General features: G+C 42.6%; 1 protein-coding gene across 1 annotated transcript in view; it reads left to right on the top strand.

Moving 5' to 3' along the window:
* The first annotated feature begins 9399 nt into the window (after nt 1–9399).
* NECAP1 (NECAP endocytosis associated 1) overlaps nt 9400–15905 on the top strand; it is a 16534-nt gene continuing 10028 nt past the window's right edge. The window contains exon 1 of the mRNA XM_017894286.1: nt 9400–9566. Coding sequence (XP_017749775.1) covers nt 9472–9566 — 95 coding nt within the window. The 5' untranslated portion in view covers nt 9400–9471. The remainder of the gene's footprint in view (nt 9567–15905) is intronic.

Raw genomic sequence — 15905 nt, 5'->3', positions numbered from 1 at the left:
GTAAATGTAGGTCAAGATATATTTTTGATACAAAAGTTAGCCGGGCATGGTGGTGCAAGCCTGTAGTTCCAGCTACTAGGGAGGCTGAGGCAGGAGGATTGTTTGAACTTGGGAGGCAGAGGTTGCACTAAGCTGAGATCACACCACTGCACACCAGCCTGGATGACAGAGTAGACTCCATCTCAAAAAAGAAAGAAAATGTGTTCTCCATTTCTTTTCTCCTTTGCTCTTTCTTCTCCATTTCATTTCCACTAAAATGCAGGCAAAAGAAGGTGATGATACATAAACTTTTCAGATAAAATGCTCCTTCTAAATCTCTTCAAATCATACTACACTGAGCAGATTTGTTAGCCATTAGGAGAAAAGGTGTTTCTTTTTTTTTTTTTTTTTCTTTTGAGACGGAGTCTCACTCTGTCCCCAGGCTGGAGTGCAGTGGTGCGATCTCCGCTCACTGCAGTCTCTGCCTCCCGGGTTCAAGCGATTCCCCTGCCTCAGCCTCCCGAATAGCTGGGACTACAGGTCCCCACCACCACGCCTGGCTAATTTTTAGTATTTTAGTAGAGACAGGGTTTCTCTGTGTTGGCCAGGATGGTGTCAATCTCCTGACCCTGTGATCCGCCCACCTCAGCCTCCCAAAGTGCCAGGATTACAGGCGTGAGCCACCGCGCCTAGCGAGAAAAGGTTTTAAAATGGCAATTATATTTTAGTTGTTATGTTCTGTTGTATATCTTCTGAAGTACCAAAATATCAATTGTATCATTGTTTATATTTCCCTAAACAAACATGATAACACTTATTTCAAATGCTAGTTAGTATCAATAATAGTAATAATGTACACAGGATGGTTTATTAACTAGGCTCTGTGCTAAGCACTTCATTGGTTGTATGCTATTTAACTCACACAACAACCCAGTGATGAGATAGGTAACTCAGTGTCAAACAGGACACTGACTTGCAAAGTGGCTATTTACCCAAGTTCACACCACTTTGTAAATGGCATAGCTAGAACCAAAGAGTTGGCCTCCAGAGCTTCTGCTGTTAGCTGGAATGTTCCCCTAAATGTGAATATTCTCATTATTCTAGGCAGTCATGGTTTTTTTTTTTTTTTTTTTTTTTTTTTTGAGACAGAGTCTCGCTCTGTCGCCCAGGCTGGAGTGCAGTGACCGGATCTCAGCTCACTGCAAGCTCCGCCTCCTGGGTTTACGCCATTCTCCTGCCTCAGCCTCCCAAGTAGCTGGGACTACAGGCACCCGCCACCTTGCCCGGCTAGTTTTTTTGTATTTTTAGTAGAGATGGGGTTTCACCGCGTTAGCCAGGATGGTCTCGATCTCCTTACCTTGTGATCCGCCCGTCTCGGCCTCCCAAAGTGCTGGGATTACAGGCTTGAGCCACCGCGCCCGGCCGGCAGTCATGTTTTATAAAGTCATGGGGAACACATCGAAGGATCAATATTTTTTTTTTTTTTTTTTTTTGAGACTGAGTCTTGCTCTGTCTGCCAGGCTGGAGTGCAGTGGTACAATCTCGGCTCACTGCAATCTCCACCTCCGGGGTTCAAGCGATTCTGCTGCCTCAGCCTCCTGCGTAGCTGAGATTACAGGCGTCTGCCACCATGTCCGACCAATCAATCCATAATCTTGTTTTATGTGTGTTTCTGTTTAAAGATGGCTTATTTATTTATTAATTATTTTTGAGACGGAGACTCCTTGTCGCCCAGACTGGAGTGCAATGGCACGATCTCGGCTTATTGGAAACTCCGCCTCCTGGGTTCAAGCGATTCTCCAGCCTCCGCCTCCCAAGTAGCTGGGATTACAGGTGCCTGCCACGACACCCAGCTAATTTTTGTATTTTTAGTAGAGGCTGGGCTTCGCTCTGTTGGCCAGGCTGGTCTCAAACTCCTGATCTCAGGTGATCCACCCGCCTTGGTCTCTCAAAGTGCTGGGATTACAGGCATGAGCCACTACGCTGGGCCAATGGCTTATTTACTATACCTTGCTGATTTATTAGCATTGACCTTTATAACAATAGATCTATAACTCATCCCCAAATGAAGTGTATATAACACGCATGTTTCCTCTGTAAGGTATATCAAAGCCTTCTTATGTTTAGGAATACTAGATGGTATTTCAGCACTATGCTCAGTGGCCATTTTAAATGGTAAAATCATTTAAAAACAACAAAAAACCAAAAATTCAAAAAACATGGCACTAAATAGACTGTGAAAAGGATACTTGTTTATAGTATGAAAGCTAAAACAAGAAGGCAGTGTCACCTTGTCTGACAGCTGGATAAATTCCAATAAGTACCTGATTTGCAAATATGTGATCCATAAATAACAAGTATCTACTGTAATCGCTATAACTATTGTATATTCTGTCCATTTGATAGATGAAGAGGTTGAAGAGAGAAGGAACACATTATTGACACAGACTTGCATTTTGGTTAATGACTTGGGCTTGGAGATAATTAGATATATGTCTGCCACTTATGACTGTGGACAAATTATTTAATGACAATGTATCAGTTTCTTCATCTGTAGAGTGGGCATGATCATAATAGTACCTATGTCATGTGATTAGTGATAAAATGCATATAAGCGTGTAGAACAGTACTCAGTAATTGATAAATTTTAGTTATTACTATAATTTAACCATAGGCATAGCAGTGCTGGTAATACATACAAACATTTAAGTATAAGTTATAGTCAGCGGTTGCTTTGGTACCAGGAATTTAGGGTTCTGTTCCTGACACTTAAATATTACATGAGCAAGTCACTGACCTTTCTGTAACTCAGCATACTTTGTATGAAAATGGGAATAACATTACCTACTATATGAGATTGTTGTGAGAAATAAATGAGATAGTATGCGTGAGAGCATTTTGTAATCTTAAAGATCTTATATAAATATTAGGTAATATGATCGTCATTATTATTATACAGAATGTTTATTGTTAAAATCGGTATCTGAGGACTTAGCTGTTCACCATAATTTATTGTGTGTTATATCATATATTTGGAAGAGTGCATATAATTAATAGATACATTCTGAATAATAAAAGTACCATCCATGAGCTTACCATTCAGCATTAGAAATAGATTGCTACCATTTTCTCTCAAGCACCCTCTGCAAACTACCCTGTTCTACCTCCTGCACCTCCTTGCCAAGTAATCACAACTGGAAATTTTGTATTTATCATTTTCTTTTTTTTTGAGACGGAGTTTCACTCTTGTTGTGCAGGCCAGAGTGCAATGGCACGATCTTGGTTTACGGCAATCACTATCTCCTGAGTTTAAGCGATTCTCCTGCCTCAGCCTCTGGAGTAGCTGGGATTACAGGCGCTCGCCACCATGCCTGGGCTGTATTTATCATTTCCTCACATTTCAAAAAATGTTAACACCATCTTAGATTTGCCTTTTTTTGAAGGTTGTATAAATAGGACAGTTTTATTTTTAAATTTGTTTTCCCTTGCTTAATATTGTATTTTTGTCATCTATGTTGAAGCACACAGCAAGTAGTTCATGTATATTCACTATTTATACTATCCCATTGTTTGTTCTAATGATGGACACTTGAGTTATTTCCAATGTCTTGGTATTATAAATAGTAAACAGCACTGCAGTGAAATTCTTGCACATTTTTCCTACTGTATATTTGCAGGAGTTGCTCTACCTAAGTAGGGAATTCAGGTGTAATGCAGTACGAGCATATTCCATTTTACCAGATACTGCCAAAGTTCCCATTGCCCCACATCCTTACCGGCACTGGGTATTGACAGATATTTAAATTTTTGACAATCTGGGGTCTGAGAAATGTCCTCTAAGACTTTTCAATGCATAAGCTCATCACTCTGGAAATCAACTATTTCCTTAGTAAGTCATCTGCACTCTAGTAACTATAGCAGGTAGTATAAATACTTTCTGTTGGATTTCCATTTGATGGTGTAGTAGGGGATGATGGAGTTGGGGGAAAAAGTAGATATCTTTAGATTTAGGGCCTGGTCCTTCTCCTAATCACACCCAGCACCTGCCAGACACCTCACATCCTCATTAAGGAGCAGAGATTCACAAAGCGTGAGTCATTGCTGTAAATCTCCCTGGGGCCAAGTTTTATTCATGTTCTGAAGCTATTATATAGCCTGGACATGTAGGAGGAAAGGCTATTTCCCTTAAATCATCAGGAAACATAATTCTAACCTAAAGTGTCCCGAGTGAGACATATCCTTTGCTTTTCAGGCTGTAGAACCTGATGTGTTTTCTTCATGAATAGTATTAATACTAAAGTGGCTTTGATCCTAAGTTCTGTAGTTATAGGACTCTCAATCTTTTTTATTTTTTCTCTCTCTAGGTTTCTAGATTATTATTGTCATTGAAACCACAAATATTGATTGAACACCTACTATGTGCCAGGCACTGTTCCAGGTGTTGGCCATACAGCGGTAAATAAATCAAAGTTAGAATTCATTACCCCTCAGATTTGAAGACTGTCAAATTTACAAGCAAAGCCAGTTTAACCTGACACAGCAGCTGCAGCACAACACGGCAGAGCAAGGAGTGGGTATGGCTAGATTTAGGTCAATGGCTGATTTTAATTGCTATTTGATTAAAATATGAAATCATAGTAAGACCAATACAGTGTTTTCAACTTCAAAAAGTGTTCGTTTTTTGAATTGTTGAAATTGATGGAGGCCTTACCCATCTCACGGTGGAAAGAGTGTTAGTTTGCAAATCACAAGATAGGAAGTTCTAATCCTGACTGCATCACCAACTACGTCTTTAGATGAGATCTGAACTAAAAGGTTATTAAGGTCTACTCTAGCTAAAAAATTCCTGTAAACTATGATTCGAATCTCATTACAATTTTTATTACCACTGCATGTGTAGCAACTTCAGCATTTAGGAAAATTATACTTTAACAAATACCATTGATAGCAGTACTCTGAGCAAAGATAAGTCAGCATTTAATCTGTGATAAATATCTTTTGTGTGTGTGCGTAAAGAAGAGCTGGGAAATATGTTACTGGTGGGGCTAAGTTAAGAAAACCATAAGTTATTTTCATGTTTAAATTACATCTAAAAGTGATCAAGATTTGAGATGGGTAAGGCCTCCATGAATTTCAACAAAAGTGCTTTTGTTAAACTTGGTTAAATCACATATACTTACAGAGTCACATACAAGAACACTAGCTTGACTTTCAGCACAGTCTGCTGTCAGCCCAGAACCTGTGAGCTGTGTAGCTACTACTCCCTAGTGGTGGGCAAAGATAAGTTCAAGACAAGACATTTTTTTTTTTTTTTTTAATAGGGAGTCTCATTCAGTATCCCAGGCTGGAGTGCAGCGGCGTGTTCTTGGCTCACTGCAACCTCCGGGGTTCAAGCGATTCTCCTGCCTCAGCCTCCCGAGTAACTGGGATTACAGGCACGCACCACTATGGCCAGCTAGTTTTTGTATTTTTAGTAAAGACAGGGTTTCAACATGTTAGCCAGGCTGGTCTTGAACTCCTGACCTCAAGTGATCTGCCTGCCTCGGCCTCCCAAGGTGCTGAGGTTACAGGCATGAGCTACTGTGCAGGCCCAAGACATTTTTTTTTTTTTGAGACGGAGTCTCGCTCTGTCGCCCAGGGTGGAGTGCAGTGGCGTGATCTCAGCTCACTGCAAGCTCCGCCTTCCAGGTTCACGCCATTCTCCTGCCTCAGCCTTCCGAGTAGCTGGGACTACAGGCGCCCACCACCTCGCCCGGCTAGTTTTTTGTATTTTTTTTTTTAGTAGAGATGGGGTTTCACCGTGTTAGCCAGGATGGTCTCCATCTCCTGACCTCGTGATCTGCCCGTCTGGGCCTCCCAAAGTGCTGGGATTACAGGCTTGAGCCACCGCGCCCGGCCGTAGGCCCAAGACATTTTTAATTATTTTGATTGGGAAAGAACAAATCATCCCTGTGAAGGCTGGCTGAAATGATCACTCATTTAGCAAATATACAGAGTTCTTACTATAGTCTGAAAACTGTGCTAGATGCTGGGAAAACACAAACCTGTTTCTTTCCCTTGGAAAACAGATATGCCAACAAGCAGTTGAATGCAATGTGATAAGAACTAAAACAGGTATAAAAATGTGGGCGCATAGAGGAGGCACTTGCCAGTTCTATATAGAGAAGTTGAGGAAAACTTCTCAGATAAATTGATATTTGGATTAGATCTAAAGGCATCTTACCAAGGAATGAATGGGAAGGGCATTTCAGTCTGTGCAAATATGTTCAGCATGAATAAAAATGGCATGTATGGAAAATTATGGCAATGTGATCAGTTAAGCTAGAGAGGACATTGTGGGTGAGAGTGAGGAAGACTGTATTTTTTTCTGTTTTTGTTGAGATGAAGCAAGATAAGGGAAATTTAAATTTATATAAAGAAAAAACATGGTTAAGTTTTTTTTTTTGTGAAAGGACTTGAATATACTTATATGCTGAGGGAAAGGGGTGAATGGAAAATGAGTTTTAAGATACAGGAAAGAAAGGAGATAACTGATTAAGCCAGGTCCCTGGGGAGATTGGGGAGTAGAGAATCCAGGGCACACACAAGTGGACAGGAAAAAGAATAGGTGAAGATGCAGATATGACTATGAATAGGGTGTCATTAAGTTGAGAGAGTTCGCATAAACTTTCTTTTCTCAGGGAAGTAGTAAGATATTTCACCTGTCAAGAAAGAAAAGGAGAAGACTTAGAGTTGAAGGCCTGAAAGGGCAGCAAAATTTGGAACAATCATTAAAGGGAATTAAAATAAAAACTAGCAATGGCAAATCTGGGTGTTAAAGGCAAAGCTGAGACTCAAACCCATAAACTTTTAGGGACACCAATCTTTATACTTGCATGATTTGCTTTTGGAGAATGATGGAGGGAGATGGTTGGAATACCTATGACTGGAGTCTTTTGGGTTGGCTGTGATGGAAAGACAAAGAGGAAAGGAAGCTTAAGGATGCTGTCAAGAGAACTGTTGAAACAAGGAGAGGGGAGGAATAAAGAGGAGAAGGCTAACAATGTGCAGAACATGAAGAATAACAGGTGAGGTAGAAAAGAGAGGTAAAGATGGTTAGATTTATGTCAGGAGATTGTATAGCTAGGAAGAGTTAACTATATGGACTTCGAAATCTCTAAAAGATTTGGGAGAAGAGGAAGAGTATAAACCAGTAAGAAGGTGAACCAGAAGCCACAATCCTCCAAAAATGATTGCCAGTGATAACACAGAAGAGAGAGAAAAAAAGAGGTACAATGTGGTGTAGTCATATGACCTAGGCTTCAGATGAGATCATAGGGTCAGAAATATGGAACAACAAGTAATAAACCACTTTTTTGTCTTTATTTTATTTTTTTTATTTTTTTTATTTTTTGAGACGGAGTCTCGCTCTGTCACCCAGGCTGGAGTGCTGTGGCCGGATCTCAGCTCACTGCAAGCTCCGCCTCCCGGGTTCAGGCCATTCTCCTGTCTCAGCCTCCCCGAGTAGCTGGGACTACAGGCGCCGCCACGTCGCCCGGCTAGTTTTTTTTTTGTAGTTTTTAGTAGAGACGGGGTTTCACCGTGTTAGCCAGGATGGTCTCGATCTCCTGACCTCGTGATCCGCCCGTCTCGGCCTCCCAAAGTGCTGGGATTACAGGCTTGAGCCACCGCGCCCGGCCTTTGTCTTTATTTTTAACATGTATTCAGTGAAGATAATAGCTATATAAATCTTAACAGAGAAATATATGGAGGAGAAAATAAATTTCTTTTCCCCACTTAGCCCTATATCCTTTGAAAGCCTTTTCAATGCATTTACATGCATACATATATAATTTTGGGGTGTTTTGACAAAAGTTGATAATGCTGTATGTTTTTTGCAGTTGGCTTTAAAAAATCTTGATCTCTTTCAATGGCTCTTTAGTTCAAAACATCTCATAGTAATAGATGTGCCATTAACCATTTTCCATTGATAGATGGTCATGTTGTTTCCATTTTTTTACTACTACAAACAATGCTGTAGTATTGTTGTACCTTTTTTGTGCGTATAAGGATTTCTCTACAATACTTATTAGTGAAACTGCTAAATGGAAGATTACGTCCAATTAATATTTTGATAAATTCTGTTAATTTCCCTTTTAAAAATGCTGTGCCAATTTATATTCCTGCCAACAGTGTATGAGATTAGACTATTCCTCACGTCCTCGCCGGGGATAAATATTGTAATTCTTTTTGAAATTTAAGATTTCACTTTCCAAGGTGGAGTAGACAAATTAGAGGCAGGTTTTCAACCAGTCAACAAAGTGATGAAGACTGCTGCTGTTGTAATGAGGAAGGCTTGAGTTCCTATCTCGGTTTTGCCACTTGCTATCTGTACTAAGTTTTTTTTTTTTTTTTTTTTTTTTTTTGAGACGGAGTCTCGCTCTGTCACCCAGGCTGGAGTGCAGTGGCCAGATCTCAGCTCACTGCAAGCTCCGCCTCCCAGGTTCACGCCATTCTCCTGCCTCAGCCTCCCGAGTAGCTGGGACTACAGGCGCCCGCCACCTCGCCCGGCTAGTTTTTTGTATTTTAGTAGAGACGGGGTTTCACTGTGTTAGCCAGGATGGTTTCGATCTCCTGACCTCGTGATCCGCCCGTCTCGGCCTCCCAAAGTGCTGGGATTACAGGCTTGAGCCACCGCGCCCGGCATCTATACTAAGTTACGGTGTCGTGGTTAAGTTTACTTTTGGGGCGCAGAAAGATCATATTTATGGTGCGAGTTCGGTAGCATTTATCATCATAATAGAACTGGGAGCTAATAGCGGCCATTAGATAGTTCATTATGCTTCCAATTTTATCAGGAATTGGGTTGATCGCATTTAGAGTATATTTAACAGTATTAAATTTTCCAAAAAGATAATCGAAATACACGCTGAAAGTGTGGCAAAACATTTTAACAGGTGTCGTCCTGAAAAATCGGAGATAAAGAGTGTAAGGCACTAAATCAAGTTGGGTGTTTTCAGCGTTTAGATTCTGGAGAGTTGAAATTCACCGTGTCTATGACCAGCTCATACATCATTCTCTGTAGGTATCTCGTCTGGCATTACCGGCTGGCGGATGCCTCTTTTCTGCCAGGAGACTACAGTTAGGAAGTGACTCCTGGAAGAAACTCCGTCAGGATTCAATACGGTCCTCGTCCTCGTGGGGCACTCCAGGAACCTGCCTAGAGTAAGATGGCGCTTTTCCTAAGCACCTCTCCGGGAGAGAGATTTCCATAACGAGAGTCATGCACTTGGAGGCATCTTTGCCATTACCCAAGATGGTGAGCCGCGTAGCCTCATCGTTTCCAGGTTTCAATATGGCTCCCCGCGTCACCGAAGAGGTTAATATCAGAAACGAACTTGAACTCGCGCGGAAGTGACGCAAGCAGAAGTTGTCGCGCTTTGCATCTCCGCCTCCCGTGCTCCGCCCCCGGTCTTACGTTTCGCCCCCGGCAGCGCGGACAGCGGAGCCAAGATGGCGGCCGAGTTGGAGTACGAGTCTGTGCTGTGTGTGAAGCCGGACGTCAGCGTCTACCGGATTCCGCCCCGGGCCTCCAACCGCGGTTACAGGTACTAACCCCGAGGCGCTGCCGCACACGCGTACTTTGTCGCAGATGACAGCTTCCTCCTCAGCTAGCACGCTGCCTGTCCCTGCCACTACTACCTCTGTATTGTCACCTTGCTAGCCTCCCTACCTGGGTTGTCATCTCCCTGACCTCCTGCTCCATCTCCACTCTGGACTGTCATCACCATATTTCTGCCGTGTTGTTTTTTTTTTTTTTAAATGACCACTCTGCATTATTCCACTCCGCCTCCCCCGTAACCCGCTGGGACACCCATCTGCTCCCCATCATCCACTTTCAGTCGTGCCTGCTCCGTCGCCAGTCCCCTTTCATTCCCTCTTCCCTGCGTCCTTCAGCTTATCATCCTCATCCTCTCTTCAGTTCCCCTTTCCAGTTCCCCATGCACATTTCCAGGTCACACACGTTTCCAGTTCCCCATGCACATTTATGGGTAATCGTGTTGCTTGCCACTCTCTGGATGATCCGATTTATTTTTTGTACTATTGTCAATTTCGTCACCAACTGTCATCATTCACCATTCGGTTTTTCCTTCAGCTGTTTTACCAGTGAGCAAAGGTTATGATCATAAGCTTTACAATGGTTGTTCATTCTGTTTCTTCTCATTGTATTTTCTTGATGATTAGATAGTATTTTCTGTCTTCCTTCACTACCTCCCTTCTTAACCTCTCCTACACCTTTTCCCTCCAAAGTTGAGGCAGCATTTTTCTCTGTAGGGCTTAACTAACCACCTTGTAATCCAATGACTGTGAGGTTCTGAGGATGCTGTAGGACATTATGTAGTTGAAAGACAGTTCACTGGTTTCATGTTAAACAATATGAGTGTGAGCCCTTTCCAAGCCTCAGTTTTCTCATCTGTAAAACAGAAAAAAAAAAAAACCTGTTAGTGATGATACCTGCGCTCTCCTGATAATGTACTTAACAAGGGTTTTTGGGAGAGTAAAATTAAGTCATATAATGGATATGAAAGAATGTAGGAAATGCAGTAAAGCAGTTATAAAAAATATTTGTTAGTTTTTTTTTTTTTTTTTGTGTTTTGAGATGGAGTCTCGCTTTGTTGCCCAGGCTGGAGTGCAATGGCTCAGTCTCAGCTCACTGCAACCTCTGCCTCCCGGGTTCAAGCGATTCTCCTGCTTCAGCTTCCTGAATAGCTGGGATTACAGGCACGCACCATCACACCTAGCTAATTTTTGTATTTTGAGTAGAGATGGGGTTTCACCAAGTTGGCCAGGCTGGTCTTGAACTCCTGACCTTGTGATCAGCCCACCTTGGCCTCCTAAAGTGCTGGGATTACAGGTGTGATACTGCACCCAGCCGTCGGTTTTTTTTTTTTTTTTTTTTTTTTAAGAGAGGTGGGGTCTCATTCTATCATCCAGGCTGGAGTGCAGTGGTGTGACCATAGCTCACTGCAGCTGCATACTCCTGGGCACAAGGGCTCCTCCTACCTCAGCCTCCCAAGTTGCTAGGGCTACAGGCATTGCCTCACCATGCCTGGCTAATTTTTAAATTTTTTTTTGTAGACAGGATCTTGATATATTGCGCAGGCTGGTCTCGAATTCCTGGCCTCAAGTGATTCTCCTGCCACAGCCTCCCAAAATATTGAAATTACAGGTGTGGGCCACTGCACCTGGCCAAGATACTGTTCTTATTCTTCTCTCTGACCCACATCATCATTGCGATTTTTCCTCCTGGCATTTATCATTACCTTGGCTGAAAATTACCCTCTCCTTATGTCTATTATTTTGCCCCTTACTGGAGTTTTATTAATCATGAATTGATATTTTATGCTTGCTGACCTGTGCACTGGGCCCTGTGGGTTGCACCTTTGGCAAAGAAGTAGCAGTTCTGTTTTTAATAAGTTTTTAGTTGGACCCCAAACTGACCCTGAGTAGAAATCAACATGCTTTTATTTTTTATTTTTTTTTATTTTTATTTTTTTATTTTTTATTTTTTTTTTGAGACGGAGTCTCGCTCTGTCGCCCGGCCTGGAGTGCAATGGCCGGATCTCAGCTCACTGCAAGCTCCGCCTCCCGGGTTTACGCCATTCTCCTGCCTCAGCCTCCCGAGTAGCTGGGACTACAGGCGCCCGCCACCTCGCCCGGCTAGCTTTTGTATTTTTTAGTAGAGACGGGGTTTCACCATGTTAGCCAGGATGGTCTCGAACTCCTGACCTCGTGATTCGCCCGTCTCGGCCTCCCAAAGTGCTGGGATTACAGGCTTGAGCCACCGTGCCCGGCCAACATGCTTTTAGATGGTAGTTACAGGTACTATATGAGTCACTTAAACATCACCTTCTTTGGGGAGCCCTATGTGACCCTTCCATTCTGGTTTAGGTATGCACCCTGTGTGCTTCCATAGCACCTTATTCTTTTTTCTTTTTCTTAACTTTAAGTTCTGGGATATATGTGCAGAATGTGCAGTTTTGTTACATAGGTATGCATGTGCCATGGTGGTTTGCTGCATTTGTCAACCTGTCACCCTCGCTCCTACCCTGAGAGGCCCCAGTGCATGTTTTTCCCCTCCCTGTGTCCATACACTCTCATTGTTCAACTCCCACTTGTGAGTGAAAACGTGTGGTGTTTGGTTTTCTGTTCCTGCATAGCACTTTGTTCTTGTCTCTATTCCAGGGCTCTTCATTTTGTATTGTAATGGATTGTTTAGTCTCCTTTTTTCTCCAGACTGGACTGTGAACAACTTGAGATCTTTTTAACTTTATATTCCCAGGGTCTAGTACAGTATCTGGTACACTTTGGGCACTCTGTAAATGTTGACTGAAAGAAGAAATCAGCAGATTACACGGAGAAACCTAATCACATAAATTGGCATTAATTGAACTGTTAAATAAGGTGAAATAGCTCATTACTTCCAACTTTAGGAGTTAAGGATATGATACACATTGAAGTGGGATTATATTCTTTTTCTTCAAGTTTTTTTTTTTTTTTTGAGATGGAGTCTCGCTCTGTTGCCCAGGCTGGAGTGCAGTGGCACAATCTCAGCTTGCCACAACCTCCACCTCCCCGGTTCAAGTGATTTTCCTGCCTCAGCCTCCCAAGTAGCTGGGACTACAGGTGCACACCACCATACCTGGCTAATTTTTGTATTTTTAGTAGAGACGGGGTTTCGCTATGTTGGCCAGGCTTGTCTCAAACTTTTGACCTTGTGATCCGCCCGCCTTGGCCTCCCAGAGTGCTGGGATTACAGGCATGAGCCACTGTGCCTGGCCTACTTCAAGCTTTTTAAAACACCTCCCCTGTCTCACCCATATGCATTCTCTATCTTCACTTCCTAGTTTTCCACAACCTTTATACTTACATCAGTTAACTGCACTGAGCCATTAAAGCGGTTTCTTAGTTTTCCTCTTTTTCCTGTTATACTTCTGTGTTTTTCATGCCTATTGGCATTTTTTTATCCTCCAAGAGACATGTTATCATCAGTCACTTTTTAAGTATAGTACATGAAGAGAGCAAAATTAAGTTTGAATAACAATATTTATTTGCTGGGTTGCTTTTGGCAAATCACTTACCACTTTTGAATGTTAGTTTCTTCATTTGTAAAAATGACTGTAACAATACTTACCTTGTAGGATCCTCTCACTTAATTTTCTTTCTTTCTTTCCTTCCTTCCTTCTTCCTTCCTTCCTTCCTTCCTTCCTTCCTTCCTTCCTTCCTTCCTTCCTTCCCTTCCCTTCCCTTTCCTTTCCTTTCCTTTCCTTTTTCCTGTCCTTTCCTTTCTTTTTTTGTTGAGACAGAGTCTTGCTGTGTCACCCAGGCTGGAGTGCAATGGTGTGATCACGGCTCACTGCCATCTCTGCCTCCCAGATTCAAGCGATTCTTGTGGCCTCAGCCTCCTGAATAGCTGAGATTACAGATATGCGCCGCCATGCTCGGCTAATTTTTTGTATTTTTAGTAGAGATGGGGTTTCACCATGTTGGCCAGGCTGGTCTTGAACTGCTGGCCCTCAGGCAATCCACCTACCTCAACCTCCCGAAGTGCTGGGATTACAAGTATAAGCCACTGTGCTGGGCCCTCTAACTTAATTTTCACAGGAATGGACATGATGCCTGGCACATAATAAATGCTTGATAAATGGTAGTTTTCTTTTTGTCTGTATAATCTTTCTTGTTTACCAGAACCCACTTATATTATAAGCAGGATTTATTCTCTAGGCCGACATTAAAGGACAAACTGGGCTTTTCAGAAAGTAGGAGGAATTTTTCCTTTGAGTGACTGATAAGATTAAATAGAATAATTGACTTTAATTCACCTAGTGTAAGCTGTTCGTTCCCGGACTTTCACTGACCAGACTTCTAGACTATGAGAAGGAAAACTGGGGTTGAGAAGAAACTTACTAGGCCGAGTGTGGTGGCTCACGCCTGTAATCCCAGGACTTTGGGAGGCCAAGGCGCACGCATCACTTGAGGTCAGTAGTTCCAGACCAGCCTGGCCAACATGGTGAAACCCTGTCTCTACAAAAATACAAAAAAATTAGCCAGGCATGGTGGCGCACGCCCCTAGTGCCAGCTGTTTGGGAAGCTGAGGCAGGAGAATCGCCGAAACCCGGGAGGCGGAGGTTGTAGTGAGCTGAGATCATGCCACTGCTCTCCAGCCTGGGCGACAGAGCACGACTCCATCTCAAAACAAACAAAAAAACTTACAAATGCTTAGAAAACAGTCTGGGCGCGGTGGCTCACTCCTGTAATTCCACCATTTTGGGAGGCCAAGGCGGGCGGATTACCTGAAGTGAGGAATTTGAGACCAGTCTGGCCCACATGGTGGAACCCCGTCTTTCCTAAAAATACAAAAGAAATTAGCTGGGCATGGTGGCCCAGGCCTGTAATCTCAGCTACTCGGGAGGCTGAGGCAACAGAATCGCTTGAACCCGGGAGGCGGAGGTTGCAGTGAGCCAAGATCGCGCCAGTGCACTCCAGCCTGGGTGGAAGAGTGAGACTCTATTACACACACACACACACACACACACACACACACACACAAATAAATAAATGGTTAGAAAACAGTTCCAACCTGTAAAACTATTTTTTAAAAATATTCTTCACTACCCTCTTCCCTTAGCTAAATCAATATTAACCTCTATAATGTGTTTCAGTGTAATGAAAGAATAATGGACTTTGAAGTTAGGCATTATTACTGTGTTTTCCTTTCCATCATTTAGAGAGAGAGAGGTATGATAGGCTTTTCATGCCTACTTCACATAGCTACTATAAGGACATAATAAAATGTACATGTGGAATCTTACTGTGAATCATCGTAATGGTTTTTTATTTATATATATGAAGTTTTATTACTAAGGTAAATGAAAATTTGTGAGGTGAGTTTAAAGTATTGTCAGAGGACCAGCAAAATCAAGAGTTCTTTAGATTAGGTCTTGGGTAGGAAAGGAATTAAGTCTCAAGGCTGAGGGAATCTGCTGCCACGACTATCCATTTATTTACAGAATTTGTTAAATATTGGGCACTAGATACACAAGGTAAATAAGGAACTCATCCAAGAAAAACACATTTAATAGGCTTGTTCCTAATTCTTTTTTTTTAGAGACAGGGTCTCACCTCAGCTCAGACTGGAGTGCAGTGGGGTGATCATAGCTCACTGCAACCTCAAATTCTTGGGCTCAAGCAGTCCTCCTGCCTTGGCCTCCCAAAGTGCTGGTGTTATAGGTGTGAGCCACCGTGCCTGGCTCTTCCTAATATTTTTAAGTAGCCCATTTACATTAGCTTTTGGTGGCATGATTATAATAAGTAATGACTCATTAAAAAAGTATGATAGATGAGGAACTTTAGAGCTCTGTAATCTGGATCAGATTTAGGTACTGGAGGGTTTTTGAGGGCAGGGAATCAAGAGGGAAGAGAATAGGAAGGGTTTATTTTACAGATCCTGTTCAAAACCTGTGCTAATTTTCATTTTCATTTTCTTCCTTTCAGCTTTTTACCTCATCTTGTTGAACTCATTCTTGTTCAGATATACCTTATTGTTGCTTTTCTAGCCTTTAAGTATTAGTCATTGGTTTCCTAAAAGATGAATTATTGCCGGGCACGGTGGCTCAAGCGTGTAATCCCAGCACTTTGGGAGGCCGAGACGGGCGGATCACGAGGTCAGGAGATCGAGACCATCCTGGCTAACACAGTGAAACCCCGTCTCTACTAAAAAATACAAAAAAAACTAGCCAGGCGAGGTGGCAGGTGCCTGTAGTCCCAGCTGCTCGGGAGGCTGAGGCAGGAGAATGGCATAAACCCAGGAGGTGGAGCTTGCAGTGAGCTAGATCCAGCCACTGCACTCCAGCCTGGGCAACAGAGCGAGACTCCGTCTCAAAAAA

The sequence above is a fragment of the Rhinopithecus bieti genome, unplaced genomic scaffold, assembly GCF_001698545.2.
Source record: "Rhinopithecus bieti isolate Rb0 unplaced genomic scaffold, ASM169854v2 scaffold_23748, whole genome shotgun sequence".
In the NCBI taxonomy this organism is placed as follows: domain Eukaryota; kingdom Metazoa; phylum Chordata; class Mammalia; order Primates; family Cercopithecidae; genus Rhinopithecus; species Rhinopithecus bieti.
This window is presented reverse-complemented; position numbering and strand designations above follow the sequence as displayed.